This window comes from Buteo buteo, chromosome 20 (genome assembly GCF_964188355.1).
Source record: "Buteo buteo chromosome 20, bButBut1.hap1.1, whole genome shotgun sequence".
Lineage (NCBI taxonomy): Eukaryota > Metazoa > Chordata > Aves > Accipitriformes > Accipitridae > Buteo > Buteo buteo.
Window position 1 is genome coordinate 13,515,265 of NC_134190.1, and position 16,791 is coordinate 13,532,055.

Below are 16,791 nucleotides of genomic sequence, written 5' to 3' on the forward strand. Positions count from 1 at the left end.
TGCAATTTCCTTAATATAAGTTGGCGCATGTGGAAAAAATAAGCCAAAAGACATTGATTCATTCTCTTTTTGAATGCAACTTATCTTTTAAATGGTATCTTTTTGTCTTCTAGCAGAGGCACCCCAAAGATCCTATGTCTTCTCTCTGAGGTCAAGGAGGCACTGTTGGAGAAACCATGCTTGATCACGAAGTGTAGCATCTTGTGACGCCTTGCACAGGAGAGGCTTGCTTCTGTAATCTTAACTTCAGCATTTACTCATGTGTAGGCTCCACCATGCAGCTGGAATATTCCTTTCAAGTCTTTCTCATTTCCTCGTTCAAACCAAAACCAATTTTCACAAGAATATGTAAAGGCATTTCTGTTATTTGAAAGATATTTTTCCATGAAGTTTTGCTTCAGTAGTGCTTCTTTCATAAAAAATTTATTTCTTAACTCCTAGATATGTATTTTCTTTCCTTTTTTGTCCTCAACCTTCTTGTACTCAGAAACAGTCTCGCAAGGATTAGTTTCAAGGGTGGGAGAACTTCTACTATGCAAAACCACGTAACTCTCAGGAATATGCTACCTCTGAAATTTTTCAGCTCCAAACAAAATCTCAGGATGTAGGCGCAGCCCAGAAGAGGCGTTTGGGATGAAAATGTTTGATCAGCTTGAGTAAGGGTTGTCACCTCTCATTATGGGCTTTTCATTGTACTGTCTGACTTTATCCCCTTTCTACAGATCTACTCATTCACAGTACGCCTACTTCCTTCTCTAAGGGCTCTTCTTTTCCCTCCCATCTCTTCCCAGTTTTCAATTCTTTCCTTTCTTCCAGTCAAATTTTTCTTTCCTCAAACCTCCAGCTTAAAACCTCCATTCCCAAAGTCCTCTTCCCCTCTCCATTTCTCCCTGCCAACCCCAGGCCATGCCGAGGTCTTCTCCCCTTTGTGGTAGCTGGGAGTTTCTAGAAGACCTGTCCCAAATGATCCCATCCCAGAAGAAATCTAGGAAGGGTAGGAAGCAGCCGATCGGGCTAAATCGTGAGCTCATGAAAAGGAAGCACAGAGAAAGTAGACCAGGTTTCCATGGGGTAAGTGCAGAAGTACCGCCTAGCAAGAGCAGATGGAGACAAACACGAAAAAGCCAATACAACAAATAAAACTTAACTGGCAAGAGCATCGCAAGTAACAGGAAATCGTTCGGTAAGTACATCAGTGGTAAGAGGAAGTCAGAAGCAAGTGGATTACTCATCGCGGGGAGAAAGCTATCGACCGATGCCGAGAAGGCTCAGAGTGCCTCAGGCCTTTTTTTGCACCAGACTTGGCCAAAAGAGATCATTTGTGATCGGGTGATCGATGTAATACATAGTAACGACAAGGGAATAAGGTTTCAGCCCAGATTGGCACAGAACCAGTTACCAGAGTACTTGGCTAACTTAGAGGTGTTCAAACCAACAGGGTGGCTCGTCTTCGCGTCAGGGAACTGAAGGAAGTGGCTCAACCAACATTGGAAACACTAGTGTTCATCTCTGAGAGCTCAGGGAAGACGGCCAGGGATCCTGCTGATAGAAAAAAAACTGGGGCCTATCTTTAAAAAGGGCACTTTAAAATAAATAAATATATAAATAGACCAGCCAGACAATTTTTCCCCAGAAACCACCTAGTACAAATAGACACATTATTTGTAAACAGATAGAAGGAAACAAAGAGATAAGCAGCTATTAACATGGACTTGTCAACAAGAAATTGGGACAAGCTGGTCGAATTTCCTTTGGCGATAGAGGAACAGACCATGTTACGGAAGAAGGGAGCAAGGGCTGCAATCATTTGTGCCTTGGTTAGGCTCTGCACATTCATTCAAAAATAAGGGCGTTCAGTTTATGTGAAAAAGTCGGGCAGTGGGTACAAAACTGTGGAAACAGCATTTGTCAGTGGTCTACTGGCAAACGGGTGGATTGTAGATGCAATTCCAAAGGGGTCTGTCCTGGGGTGTTTCCTTAGCGGCCTTCAGAGATGGCATTAACCGGGGAGTGACTGCAAGTACGTTAGAGGATGAAATAAGAATTCCAAATAATCCTGAGAAATTGCTTGGAAAGCACAGAACGTGACTGAAAAGCAACAAGAAGAGTTGTTTTTGCAGGCGGGGTTAACCCCCTGCACGCAGAGAGGCTGGGGCACTGCCCAGCGCACGCTGCAGGCAGCAGCTGAAGGGAAACCAGAGGAGAGCTGGGGCAACGGGTACCCGAGGGGAAGTGGACAAATCGCAGCTGGTTATCATAAAAAAACCACGGCGCGGGGACGTGGCAAGAGCCATCAGATGTGAAAGGGCACTGCAACACAGGAAGAGAAAGAGGAGACTTCCCTGGGCAGGGAGCTCCAGGTTCACGTTTCCGCAAGGAATATTCCCATCGGAAAGGAGGATGAAGTGTTGGCTGGGGAGGCTGCAGGGCCGCTGGGGTACCGGGGATCCCTCGGAGAGGACTGAGGGAAGCCCTGCAAAAGAGATCCGGAGCCACCAGTAGATGGGAAACCTTTTTGGTGTCCTATGTAAGAAAAGCAGCCAAGGAGGGGGGAAGATGTGAGGAGTCGATGGTGTACAGTAACTCGCCTGCAGAGACCGGGTCAAGTAAATGAAAATCCACCGACAACTTGCTCTTCCATTTATATTCGGTAATGATGCCGGTCCTCTTCTAATGCACACAAGCATTTTCTGCTCACTAGCCATGTTGGTGTGTACAAGCATATATTGATCTGTTGTCTCTCTTTCCCTTCTTCCAAAGGCAAAAATAACCGCACAGTTCAGTAATGCACGGGCTATGCTCCATGATGAAAATAGTCTGAGGCACTTACACGCTGAAGTAAATTTAGCTTAACACAAAAATAACCTTCACGAATTTGAACTGTCTATTTTACAATTAATTTTACGATTCATGTCAGCCGTTAATGCGATTATCATTTTCTTAAGCGTGTGCTAATTTGACAGCCTGGCCGAAGCAAGGCAGGTAACGTCTCCTCCCACCGCTCTAGGTCTCGGAAACGTCCCCCTGGACTTCGGGTTCTTCCCCGCGGGTCCGTCCCCGCTCCAGCCCGCCCTCCCCAGCCACGCAGGGCGCTCCTGCCACTCGGCTTCCCCGGTGCGGTGCTCCTCCGGCCCGGCCCAGCCCAGCCAGCCGCAGCTGCACTGCATTATTAAAGGGATGCCCCGTCAATAATTGATACGGAACGAACAGCGCGCCGTAGAGCCGGAGCCCCTCCTTCCCCGGCCCTCGCCCTGCCCGCCCCACGACCGCGCTCATACCTGCCCCGGCGCGGCCGCGGGGCGGCGCGGAGCCCCACGCGGGGGCGGCGCGGAGCCCACGCGGGGCCGCCCTCCCCGCCCCGCCCCGCGGCGCTCGTCGTCCCGCCCCCGGCGGCGGCGGCGGGTCCCTGCAGGGGGGGCCGGGCCGGGCCGGGCCGGCGGCGGCGGCGGGAGCAGGTGCGGCCGCCCGGCACCGCGGGGGGCGGAGCGGGGGGCGGCGGCGGGGCCGGGCCGGCAGGTGGGGGCTGCCGGGAGGCGGAGGGCGAGGAGCCGGGCGGGCTTGCCCGCCCCTGGAGGTGCGGCCGGCGGTACGGCTCGGCTCGGCGAGCGGGGCTGTCGCGGGAGGCGCACGGCGGCGGCGGTCCCCGCAGCCCGGGCCGCGGAGGGGCCGGCGGGGCCCCTTGCTGCGGAGCCAGATGTGCGGGACGGGGGGCTGCGAGGGGTCGGCGGGGGGGTGCCGGGGGCTGCCGCCGCCGCTGCTGCCGCGGCCGGGGGGGGACCCTTAGCCGTGCGGGCAAGCGGGGAAGCCGCGTCGGGAGCTGTTATTTTGTTCTCCTCCTTCCTTTGCCTTCCCTCTCCTCCCTCCTCCTCCTCCTCACCAAAACCGGGAGAGGAGGCGTGTTCCTGGAGCCTTGCTGCACCGGTTTTGCTTGGTTTGTTGTTGCAGGGTTTGGTTCGCAGGGTGGTTTTTTTTTTTTTTTTTGGTTTTTTTTTCCTTCTTCTCTTCCTCCCCCCCCCCTTTCTCCCTCCCTCTCCTTTGGCCCATTGCATGCTCGGATCCGGCTGGATCCTTCTTTTTTCTTTTCGGCGGTGCCTCTCGGCGGGGGGAAGGGAGAGCTGGGATGAGTGCAGCTTGACGCACAGGCGAGGGGAGGGGGGGCACCGCCGGCAGCTGCAGCGGTTCGTGGCCGCAGGGTGCGGGTGAGGAAGGGAGCGAGCGGGGGGGCTCGCTCGGTGCCTCCCCCTTTCTTCGCCCCCTCTCCTTCCTCGCCTCCCCCATCCGTCTCCTGCCGGCTCCGGCCGGGAGCGGGTGTGCGGTATATTACGTCGCAAGGTGTGTGTGTGTGTGCGTGGAGGAGAGGAAGGGAAGGACTCGCGAGGGAGCCGGGGCTGCCCCAGCCCCCCCCTTATGTGAGCCCCCCCCCCCGGGCGGGCCGGATGGCGATAGACCGGCGCCGCGAAGCGGGCGGCGGGGGCCGGCCGCTGCCGGAGGAGAACGGCTCGGTGCCGGGAGCCGTGGGGGGGGGACCCGCCGCCGCTGCTCCCCCCGGGCCGCCCCCCGCCAACGTCGCCGGGGCCGAGATCCAGGCGGTGCCGGTGCCGCCGCCGCCGCCGCCCGCCGCCTGCAGCCCGCTGCTCCTCGACTACGACGGCTCGGTCCTGCCCTTCCTCGGGGGGCTGGGCGGCGGGTACCAGCGGACCCTGGTGCTGCTCACCTGGGTGCCGGCCCTCTTCATCGGCTTCAGCAAGTTCTCGGACTCCTTCCTCCTGGACCAGCCCGACTTTTGGTGCCGGGAGGCGGACGGGCAGGGCAACTGGAGCGGGTCCCTGGCGCCGAGCCACGCCAACCACAGCGGCAACGGCAGCATCTTCCCCCCGCCGGGGCTGCCCACCCCCGCGGGGGGCAACGCCAGCGAGTGCGACTGCCACGAGTGGCACTACCGCATCCGAGCCGGCCTCGTCCAAAACGTCGTGAGCAAGGTGAGAAAGGCGCCTTCCCTCCGCACCCCGCGCCCCGTCCAGCCCTCGCGGACCCCCTCGGCCCAACCCCGGCCCCGCTGGGCACCCGCTCCTCCCAAGGCGAGGGGAGCGGGTGGACAGGCGGATCTGTCCCTGCCTGGGTCGCTCAGATGCCCCGTGAGTTACCTTCCCACCAGGAGTAAGTCCCGCACCCCCGTAATCCTTTCCCTCCCTGGGTGTCCGTCCTGCGGGTTTGCACCTGGGTGCCGGTTGCGGCACTGAGCCGCAAAGTTCTCTCCTGAGATGGGATCCTTGGTGGCTTTTTGGGATCCCAGGGATGGCAGCCGTCCTGCCGTCTCGGGACGCAGGTGTCTGTGGGGAAGACGCTGCAGGCGAGCGTCACCAGCTAGCGCGGGGAAAGGGTCGTGGAGAAGGCTCTGGTTGCGATAGCGCTCATCTTTGTGCAAGTATGCTAAAGCGGCCGTACAAACCAAAAACCAGGTTGATTTCTGGGGAAACTGATGAGGTGGTCACTGTTGGGAGGAAAACGAGACAAAGTTCTGCTGAATTCTTCTTTGCTAACTGTTTCGGTAGAGCAATAGAAGAGGAAACGTCTCACACGAGTTGTACTCCAGAGGCAGAAAGTACGTGCTGCTGTTTTGTGTTTCCTAATGGAATGGCTAAGGTGGAAAATTTCTAGTGAGGAGGGCTGCGCCGCTTTCTGCTCTTGCTTCATATTTGCTGAGCGGTGTGTGCAAAAAAACGCCTCGCCTTTTCACCTGAAAGCTTTTGCTTTTTTATAGTACCGGCCCTGCAAAAGCCCTGCCGGCTGTGGATGGGCCTCCTTGGTATTAACAGGCAACTGGAGCTCTTGGAAAAGTAAAATGAAACTGTTACACCAGGAAAGTAGTTTCCTTAATCTCAGGACACCCCCTCCCCCCCCAAGATCAGCAAAAATTACTTCCTGCCTGAGGGCAGTGTTTTGGATTAACAGTGCTTATCTAGTTGGGAGAAAGAAATGCAGCAATAACCAGATGACCGGCATGATTATGCTTTGGTCAGCTGGCACGCGTTCGTATGTAATCATTGAAAATAATTTCAGGTTTTCTTTGTGTCCCTTGAAGGCGTGTGCAAAGGCAAAAGCAGGTAAAGCAAATCCCTCAAAACCTTGAACCCAGAATGGATTTTAAAAAAAAAAAAAGTAACCCAGCTTGCTCTCTTTCATGAGAAAAACACAGGCACATGGTGGATTTGAATGGTTTGTGATGTAGAAGTGCGTAATGAAATTTGACATTTAAGAGAGGCAGATTTTCTTCTGTTTATAACCAGAGACTGAGCTATTCATATGTTTTGGGTTTAACACTGATGCTTAAGTGTGGAAAAAAAAAAAAAGATCTTGAAATATTCCTTTTTAGGGTGAACTGTAAAAAAAAAATTTTTTTTTAAATGTTTGAACCTTTTGAAGGTCATCATCAAGCTGGCCACAAAAGGTCGAGGGAGAGTTAGTTTGCTATCTTGCACGCTTCTTTAAAAATAATAAAAAAAGCTTTCTTTGGAAGAACTTGTGGTAAAGGGCAGATCAATTTTAAGGGATAAATAAACATCTGTGGTCCCTGCTGTCTTGTTTTCTATTAGAAAGAATAATAATCATCTTTTGAGACTATGGGTTTTTCCAGTGTGGAGTTTTTATTTTTGTTGTATGCTTGCTTCCAAAAACTTGGCAGCTTTTACGCTTTGATTTGTAATCCCATGTAATTATAATTAGGGTGTTTTCTTGGGGTCAGGATTCCTCCTTAGTTTGTGCTTTTGTTTGGGGGGTTTCCTGGGTGGGTGTGCTGTCTGTTTTTATCCTAATGAACAAAGAGAGGAAAAACCCAGGCAGAACATCAGCGTAGCTTAATTCGGACTTCCTTTCTTATGACCCCCCAGGAGCTCTGATACTGTGGGAGCAGTTCTCCTAACTGCTGACTCCTCTTACGTGCATCCCACCGACCTTTGTGAGAAAGAGCTGCCCTGGATGAATTCAGAAGACTGGATGTTCAGATCTCCCTTAACTCCCCTCAAAAATACATTTGTTTCTGTAATGTATTATGCAATGTTCTCATCTTTCTAAACAGAGTCTTATTAAATCTTAGCCTAATATACGCTCATCTGTGCAGCAGCCAGGGGTTATATTGAAATGTCATAAAGAGAGCCAAAAGTATATTAATAAAAAATGCACTTTTGTTTGGCCAGTAAATCCCCTTGTTCTCATCTTCAACGGTCCAAGCTAATAGCTGCTGGATGCTCCATCATTGCTTTGTCTTCAGAAGCGACGAAACATTTGTGGTTATTTAGCACGGAGCGTATTTCTTGTTCTGCATTTTGTTGATGTATGTGCATGTGAGATGCTGCTGTCCCCCGTTCCCCAGGAGCAGATATCTGTCCTTAAACTGTGTTAAGTTTCACTGTCTCCATAGTCTCTCTCCTAACAGTACCTTTCATCAGACGTTGTCTCTCTGTCCCGGCTTCCTCAGGTCTCCCTTCCCCGGTGCCCATTTTCTCCCAGTCTGTGTCATGCTTGGGACTGATGGAGTGGAGGTCTTGCCGTGTCCGGCCCCGCTTCTCTTTGAGTCTTCGCTGGAGCTGGGGGTGGCCTGGCACCTTCCTTGAAGAGTGGCGTTGCCACACTAGGCGCTGCCATTATCCTGACCTCCTTGACTGAGTCACTGGGAACGGTGCTTTTTATAGTGCTGCCAGTCATTAGAACTGGAAATGGTAATAAAGGACGTACTGCTTATTATTTAACGCTGTTGAAATACATATAGCAAAGAGGTCAGATGCATAATTTAACCCCAGGGATTCCAGTGGCCGTATTAAATCACCCAGCTGAGCTAATGTCCTGACCTGGTACATAAATCTTGGACTTCAACTTGCTTTGTACATAAATATCTTCCTTCAGGACAATTCACTTGTAAGGCTGTTTCACTGCTAAATGCTTCTTTGAGGATTTTCATCTATTCTTTATCACAACATCACCGTTATCACACTGCTATAAACAGAGTGCATGTGTATTGTTTGAGAGATGTATCCTGAACTAGCCTTCAGGCAAAAGGCTAGTTAAAAAAAAAAAATTAAAAAAAATCTGTCTTTCAGACGGTCCATGTATCTTGCCACTGTCCAAAGGAAGGATGCGGAGAAATACTCTCCTTTTTTGCCCTGGGGAAACCCGAGGTCTCATTTTACCCATTTGCAAAGCGATGCTGCAGGTAAATTATCAGCATTAACGCAATAAACAACGTAATGACAACTAAACATACATAGCCACGAAGCCTAGCTGGAAGTTGGAGTGTGTACTCAGCAGGGACTTTTCTAACCTTCTCATTAACTTCTGTAGTGCCTGGATCTTCTGACCATCTGCAAAGCCAGCCTCTAACCTTGGGGCAAAGTTTTCACAGAAGCTCTTAGTTACAGGATTGATGGGTATAAGTTTTTTCCCCTCTGTTACTAGGATGACCTGTCCGCTGTGGTCGATTGCATTATGTGGTGGGGTTGTTTGTTGTTCTGAATGCCAATTTGTATAATGGACACCAAAAGCTGATAATGGGCAGGGATTGAGGCTTGATTAAATTGCAGCGGTTGATGGCACAGCATCCCTCTGTGTGCACCCGCAGTGTTCCAGATCGTTCCACCTCTTGGGGGTGGCGTAGAGGGAAGTGGTTCGTTGAAGGCTGCGTTTTAATCACCCAGAGCAATTATGTAATAATATTTCATGTCTAGTCACAAGGGAATTCCTGTTGTGGCTGCTTTTCTGCTCCAGATGCCTTGTTTTGCTGCAATGCTGTTCTCTTGGCTCTCAACTTCCCACTTGATTTGGGTTGAGTCATCATCTTTTCCAAGTAACATGCCATCGTTTTACCTATTTGCCACTGGTTCGATCCTTCTCGTGCCAATTTGGCTGAGCCTCTAGCAAATTGTCCCTTCCTAAAAAAGCGGAGCTTAACTAAGGAGAGCCAAATGGTCCAGGCACAGTGCTGCCGTGCAGTGAGCGCTGGGCAGTGCTGTCTTGGTGTGAGCTTGGATCGGTTCAGGCTGTGATGAGATGCTCTTTGCTCCTGCAAGAGGAGATGTCTGTGCCCTACTAGCCTTTCTTTCCCTTGCTCTTATGGTAGTTCTGGCACTTTTCTGGATACACCTTCAGCTGACTCAGCTTGCTAATCTGGTAGAAGACTTTCTCTTTAAGTACATTTTTTTTATTATCTTATTTTTCCTGGATTTTCTGCTGGGTTAATGAAGTGAAATGGCTCTGTGCAGTGACACATGCCGTAGACCGTGGTGTTGTCTCATAGGATTATTGCAGGTATCTGCAAGTAGCCAGAAATGGTACAACAAACAAATGTGTGCGATAATAGTGATGATAAATTTGGCACTGCTTGTGGGGTGATATTTGCTGGGGTAGGGGATAGGTATGCATTTCAAGTGGACTTTCAGAGTATAGTTGTTAATTAATTTGAAGAGATCGCTCTGACAAGGTCCTTCCCAAAATAAGAGCTGTGCCATCCTTACCTCCTCCTATTTGTGCCTGGAATCTCACTCATTTCTGCGTATCCTTCAGTTGGCTGGTCTCTGCAAAGAGACTTCAGAAATGCTGATGCTTCTCTTTTTTCCTGCAACTGCCAGGATTTGTCTTGTCAGTGTTGGTTCCTGGCTGATTGGCTTCTACCTAGTCCCGAATCAGTGAAAACCTCAAGTTATTGAACCCAGTGCGGTAGTTGGGTCAGAAGTGGCAGGATTGAAGGTAGTGTATCGCCCATGCCCGTGCTTCCCTTGCACAGATTGAAGGGGGCGTAGGGACCTGCAAGGCAGATACTTGCAATGGGCAGAAAGACTGTTTTAAATTTCTTTCAGACGAGGCTTTGAAATGACTCTCTGTGCTCCTAACGGGTGCTGAAGGGGTCAACAAGTCCCTGTGGTCAGAGGTATCCAGAAATACTGGCAGACCAGAGCAAACTTTCACTACTATTTGGGAGAGATCCCAAACTTCTTATTTTTTCTCCTTCCCTCTCCGAGTTAGCCGATAAAGAGTTAGCGGTTGCTGGTGTGAGTGCTCGCAGGCTTGAGAAATCTGCTTGTTGAAGAGGGAGCAGGGAGAGCTGGTGGCCTGTCCTGCTGGAGCTGCCCCGGGTCCTGCCCGGACACACTGAACGTGGTGATGGAGTTTCCTGGTTATCAGGGCGCTGGTGAACAACACCCTAAAACAACGGGGCGAGTTTCTGGCTGAGTGGCGTGAAGGAAGGGGATGGCTGCTTCGGGAACAGTTCCTGCAGTTTCCTGGTGGTGAAGGACTGTCCTCTGCCTGCCTGCAAACAGCAAATTACCTGACGTTTGAGATAACCACGTCTGATATCACCAGACTGCAAATACTTGTTTAGTGAGCCTAGATACTGGTTTTATTTATTTGGAGGGGGGTGTGTGTGTTTATGAGGCAATTGGTCTTAGAAAACAGAGACTGTGTTAAGACCAATACTGACATCAGAACTCAGGTAGTCTTAGGTTTTCTGTCTGGTATGGATTCTTTTTTCGCTACAGAGAATGTACATAGAGTTAATATTTATTATCATCCTTAAGATAAAGTGTCTCAGATACAGGAATCTGATTTCAGCCTACCGTAAATAGTTTGTAGCATTGGTAGAACTAACAATGATCCTCCAGGAAGGTAATTCTGTATTGAAATGTCTTAAAGTCATTCTCAGCTTTCCAAGACTTGCTACTGAGCCTTTCATATTCCTCATTTTCTGTGCCTCTGTCAAACTGCTTTTTTGTTTTTTTTTATGGATGGACGTGATGTTTGAAATAGTTGGGGTTTTGTTTGTTTTTGTTTCCACTCCCTAATACATCCTGTATCTTGGCCATTTAGTTTAAATATAATGACCCTGCCCACGCTGTGGCAGAAGTTGCAGGCTATGGTGTATATTTACCAGCTGTTCAGCCAGTTTAAAACCAAGTTTCTGAAGTTCACTAACAGTTTTACCTCTTCTTACTCTGGCTACGAGACTGCGATTGTAAAAGATGATCTCATGTTTTTTCTTAAAGCGTTTGTCAAAGGGGAGAAACTAGCACTTAGGAAGGCTTCTAATTTGGAGCCAGTTTTGACCGTAACGTTGAGATGAGGATTACAGGCCAGCCAAACATGAAGGTGTTCATTTTTTAATGAAATAACATCTGGAATAGTATGAAACTTATGGTTTTCCTTAACTTAAAAAATTTTGGCCGTACTAATGGTGCAAAGTCCTAAATTAAAGCTTTCCAAATGAATTCTAGAGAGCTGCTAAATTTAGAAAATGCTGAAAGGGATCCAGTGCTTTTGTGTACCTTGTCGTTTGTTTTCCCTGTCAGCCTATTTGTTTCTGCCTGGTTTCTCCTCCGTCCTACCTGGCATCCTTGCCTGGGACAGTTGCTCTCACTCCCTCCCTTTCATACTTATTCCTCCTCCTGCTCTTCTGCAGCACAGCCTGGCTGGTGCTGGGTTACCCACGAATTAACTGTGGAATTAATTAGGCTCAGATCTTACTGTAGAAGAAAGGAGTGGGGTTTGCTATAGACTATCTGTAGAAGATCAGAGAACCCTGTCAGGGGAAGACGCTGCAGCTTTGCAGCAGTGCTGAGTGGTCAATTCGTGCGTTGAATTCCCTCAGAGCAGCTTCTCTTGGGCTCTGGTCGCCTCAACTCTGAAATACATGCTTAGGTCTCATAATGTAATTTATTTTTATATTCTTTTCCAGTTGGCTTTTGACAGCAGGTGACCTTGTGTGCATTCCGAGTTCCCTTTTAAAGTCAAAGGGGAAGGAAGGGACCTGAAGGAGGGAGAAAAGAGGTTCAAGCCCCTTCCAGAATGTGTCATCAGGGTGTGTTGCAGATGTATCCAGGCAAAACCAGCGTCAGCATCTGGTAACCGCTCAGTGCCGTACCAGAGCCGTGCTGGCCCATGCCCAGTACGGGTGCTGGGGAGCCTGCCGTGCCACCAGCCTGTAAAACCCGGCAGGCAGCAATGATTAACGTGTGCGTTGAGTAGCTCCCACCGATCTGGGCCACGTCATACCTGCTGGGAACGTGCAGTAGGTCTGTGCCTATTCCTGCGTGGGGGGGATGGATCAGTGGCTGGCTGCTGCGCACGCCTGTGTTGGGTGCAACCGCGGCATTTGGGGCAGAAACTCCTGCCTGCCCTACGAGCTGATGGGGGGCAGATGTGCTCAGGGGGTAATGGGCTGGGTGGGACTTGCTCCTGTGAAGACTTTTTTTTTTTTTCAGTTGTTCTTTTTTTTTTTTTTAACTACTCCCCAGGAGGAAAATTCAATGTATAGTACAAGGCTTTGTTAGGATTTTTGTTTGTCTTTTAGTTTGGGAGAGCCCCCAATGCCAGTTGTTCTACTGAAACACAAGAACAAAAGACTAAATAAGTGAATATACCCTGATAATTGTTTCTGGGACACTATCTAGATCCACAAGCAGCAAAGCCAGGAGAATCAGGAACGCTACTTGTGAGATGCAGGGAAGCCGTACGTTCACCTTGTCCAGCAGTGTGTGCTTTATAGTTACCCTTGCGCACTGTTTTCAGAGCAGGGTGGTCTGGTTCCCTGGAAAAAGTTTTTTGGCTCCAGACAGTTATGGAGGAATTCATTTTGACTCTGGTACTGTCTCCCTGTTACTCTGCAGCGCTCTGGAGCTGCCCAGTCTCCGCCTGGCCTCCAGACCAAAGTCCACGAATGTGTAGACAACATCACAATGTCCACCCTACAAATATCGTGAAGGATAGGGAATGTAAATTAAACTGCAAGACCTTTTCCCCTGCTATGTCTCCCAGGGCTGTGTAAAACATTCTCTACTTGAACAATACAAGCTTGACAGACCAGTTTCACGTTTTGATTTGTAAAACAAGTGAAATATTTTTCTCCTTTCTTCCTTCCCCTTAATATTTGTTTCAGTCTGAATTAATACCAGACCTTCTTTTCCACACTCTTCCTCTTCTTTTTTTTCTTGCCTGAGTTATAATAGCTGTAGCCCTCAAATGATGAGAGAGCAGGGTCGTGGCAGCAATAATTGCACGTCAGAATTAAGGTATCTGATCTTTTTATCTACAGTGACTTTCAGCAAGTATTTCTCACGAGGAATGGCTTCTTCTTGCCTCCTCCTTCCCCCTTCTCCATTTCAGAGTTTTATGCCATGCTTGACATTTTCACTTTTTTTTCCCCCCATTTTTAAAAAGGCCCAATAAGAGAGTAAATCAGGTTTTGCCACGTCAGCCCTCTCAAGCCTGCACACATGCAGTATGTTTTATGCACGCGTGGTTTTGGCAGCCTGAAAAATACTAGTCCTCAAAGTGTTAACTTGTTTTCGATAATCAGATGATAGTGAATGTTAATATTTAACTGAAATGTTGGGGTTTTTTTTACATATGGCTTCTATTTACAGTGCTTAGACCTGTTCTAAATACAAATTTGAAAACTAGTTCAACTTTTTAGTTGTGAAGTAAGTCCCAGAAGCACGTACCTGTCCAGAATAAAGGTGGTTGTCTGCTGAAAACTGAGGGATGGCACTCAAAAACCATTTTTCTGTGTGTGTCTCGGTCAGTCCTAGTGATGGACGTTGTTTCTCCTGGTCTTTTCATGCAGCTGGAGGGAGGCAAACAGCTACAGGTCTTAGAGCAAAGAATAGGTTTAAAATTAAAGTCAGTTTTGTGACAGTGGCTCCTAATGATGTTGGAATATGTGTAGAAAAGTTATTTAATTGCAGCACAGAGATGTAAAAGAAAGATGGAAATATCCTGATCCTGCTCTCTGGAAAATTATGAATATAGTGTTCATGAAAGTTGCAAGCAAGATTTTGTATCTCCCAAGTCTTTGATGTTAGATGACATTATGGAGTTGGAAAAAGCAAAGCAGATCGCATCAGCTGAGAAACAAGTTTGTTGACTAATCTGGGGAAGGTGAAGGCTGGAGAAGATCAAAATGTTTCAGAATAAAGGGAACTCCTGCTACTGAAAATAAAAGTAGTAGTGATGGAGAAGTGGGTGGTATATGGATGCTACTAAAATTGTTTTAATCATTTTGAGTATTCAGAAGACTGCGATATGATTAACAAATCATATTTTAATTGTTAGCGTATTAGTGGTGATTATTTACTTAGCAAACTTCCTTCTTCCCTCTCCCAGTGGGGAAAAGAAACAGATCTGTGATGAGAGCAAGGTTGGGAACAGAAGAGCTAATTGTTCCCGATGAAAGTGTGAAGTTGAAGGGTAGATGAAACTTTTCCAGTTTTGCGGTGTTTCAGGTGGCATCTCGTTATCTTGGGACTCTGCTGATGTGCTCCTTGGATAGCTCAGAGGGTCTTTTTTGCTTATGGCATAGACTAAGGAATAATTTAGTGCAGAGCATTCAATTTAAAGTCTTTTCCCGATTCGTTTACTGGTTCTGAAACAAAGTTGGTTTGTGTCCTTTTACATATTTGAAGTTTTGCGCTTGTTTTTGTGGTTGCGGTGTTGCTTGACCCATCTCGCCACGCTGGGGAGATGGCGCATACAGGGGAGCCGTGACCGAAGGGCGTTAGACACGACACAGGGCACGCAGATGTGTGCGGTGCGGCTCGGCTGGCAGCCTGGCGCTGGGTCAGCGGGTGCGGGCAGGAGATGCTACAGTAATGCATCTGCCGTCAGCATCGCCTTTCTGCTGCTGGAGGGGGGGAATGGGGCCACGCAGATGCTGGGTGCGAGTGGGACAGCATCGCCCTGTGGGGTGTAGTGGGTTCAGCCTAGTTACCCTGAGGTGGTTAATACAGGAGGCAGGGTATCTCTGCCTCTCTGATGGCAAGCGGCTCGACACAACCTGTGCCTTAGGCGTCCCATCTTCACGATGGAGCTGAAGTTTGCAAACCAGGAGGAAGTGCTATTTTATGTGTCGGTGTTCACGCCATGGTGTGTGGCAGCGTGGCACCAAGCCTGTGTGCTTTATTTTTAAGACTGAAATACCAGACGTAAAAAATATGCACTTCAGAAATTAATGTGGAAATTTCACAGCGAAGTTACGCATATCAGAAAATGCAGCTTTGAAGGACGTATTTCAGCAACTTTAATGATGTTAAACTTCAGAAACAGTTAAGGAAATTTGTGAAGTCCATGGTTGTGCAGTCCTGTACTTTTTTGCAGGGATAGAAACTGTTTTCATAGGTACATGAAACTGCTTTCATACAACGCTGGATGATCTAATTATATCTTTCTTGGAAGACCGAGCACGTGTCCTCTGGCTCACGCGCCCTCTCCTCTCTCTCTCTCCCCACTCCCCTCCCTCCCCATGTCCCTGAAACCTTTGGCTTTGTGGTAGTAGTCAGCAGTAGTTTCTTTGCTTTATTTTTCAAATGGTACGTTGCCCAGGCAGTCAGTCATGTCTGTAGTTAAAGCAACCTGACAATTTCTGTGTACGTGACCTTGTGTTCACTGTTCATTTTCCTGGACTGCAGCTTTCCCTGCCAGGTGTCTGTCATGGCCAGAAATGGTTTAATGGTTCCTGAGAATGAAAAGTGCAGAAAATGTTGTTCCCACTGTAAGAAAAATGAATTGGATGGGAAGCTGAACAAAACAAACCCTCACACATATGGAGTTAGAAAGCTCCAGTGTACAGGAATAGGGACCCCAGATTTGTCAGGAACGGGAAGGAGGCAGATGTTGAGCAAAAAGTGGTACTCTGGTACCACAGTATCTCTTTTGCTGTCTGAGTAGAAGTTCTTGCAAACTTGGATGGTTATAAACCTCTCAAAACATCAGTGTGTACTTGCTCAGTAGAAAATTGTTTAAGAAGGATTTATCTTTAAGAGGTCCTAAACGCTCAGGCACTAGTTGAAGATTTTCAGCAAAAACATCCACTTATGATAAAGCTGAAGAAAGTTAGATGTACTCAGCACTCAGAGGTCTAGCATCATACAGAGAGGTAGTAGCTTAAAAGCCAGGTGTTAACTGTGTTGTGGGTTGAGGCATTCCAGTGTAGGTGGTGTTCAAAGAAAATAAATAACAAAATTTCTCAATAGGTGGTTTGTTGTTTTTCTTTTTTTTTTTTTAATGACACTTCTACTTTTCATGTAGGTCCAGTTGTGTCTGATAAAAGCATAAGGAAAGATGTAGTTTGGAGATGTTTGCTTCTGAATGTGGCTGGTCAAAGAAAGAGGAAATAATTCATTTTTTATACCTTCTTCTCAAGTCTTCCAGGATTATTTGGTTTATTTTTTTACTTTTCTTAATGTCCCCATTTTGAAATGTCACCTTCATACTTCCACCCAGCTGGTTGTACTTGTGGTCAAAAAAATGCCAGGTGTTCTCAAGAACACTTTATTAACACTTAAAATACAGATCAGGGAGTGCATTACCCAGCTGCTAACTCAAAGGAGAGGCATTCTTACTTTGAACCTTGAAGGTTAAATAGCTTAAATGCTCTGTTGTTGCCGTGGCTGAGAGGGAGATAGAGACACCTGTGGCAGTAAAACCACCCCAACTTCAGGTGTTGCACTTGGGCTGGCACATCCTTCTGGGAGGCCTCTCCTGCTACCTCTTTATTGTGCTTTAACTGCACAGTTATTTTCTATAGAGTTGAGCATCACACCATTTTCTGGAACTTGCACATTTTCTTTAACATTAAAAGTGCAGCCAGAGTGTCATCTTTGGCCAGGGGTTGAGAAGCAGAGGGGAGAAGTGTTGTCCTGTAGCAGCCTGGAGGGAAATTTTGGTACAGTGGTGTCCTGTGGCTCTATGAGTACTACTCGGATAGTTTAGTACTGGGAAAAGGCATTAGTGGTAGGTATATTATGGTAGAGG

General features: G+C 48.1%; 1 protein-coding gene across 6 annotated transcripts in view; it reads left to right on the forward strand.

Annotated features, from left to right (window-relative positions):
• Positions 1 to 3,745: 3,745 nt before the first annotated feature.
• The window catches only part of SLC22A23 (solute carrier family 22 member 23), a 118,719-nt gene continuing 105,673 nt past the window's right edge, over positions 3,746 to 16,791 (forward strand). For 5 of the 6 annotated variants that reach the window (XR_012653711.1, XM_075052175.1, XM_075052173.1 and 2 more), the window contains exon 1: positions 3,746 to 4,979. Coding sequence is in view for 5 of the 6 variants with exons in the window: in XM_075052175.1 (XP_074908276.1) it covers positions 4,437 to 4,979 (543 nt within the window). In the remaining variant the exon portion in view is untranslated. Of the gene's footprint in view, positions 4,980 to 6,887; positions 7,004 to 16,791 lie in introns of those variants that run through there. The other variant, XM_075052178.1, reaches the window with a different exon arrangement.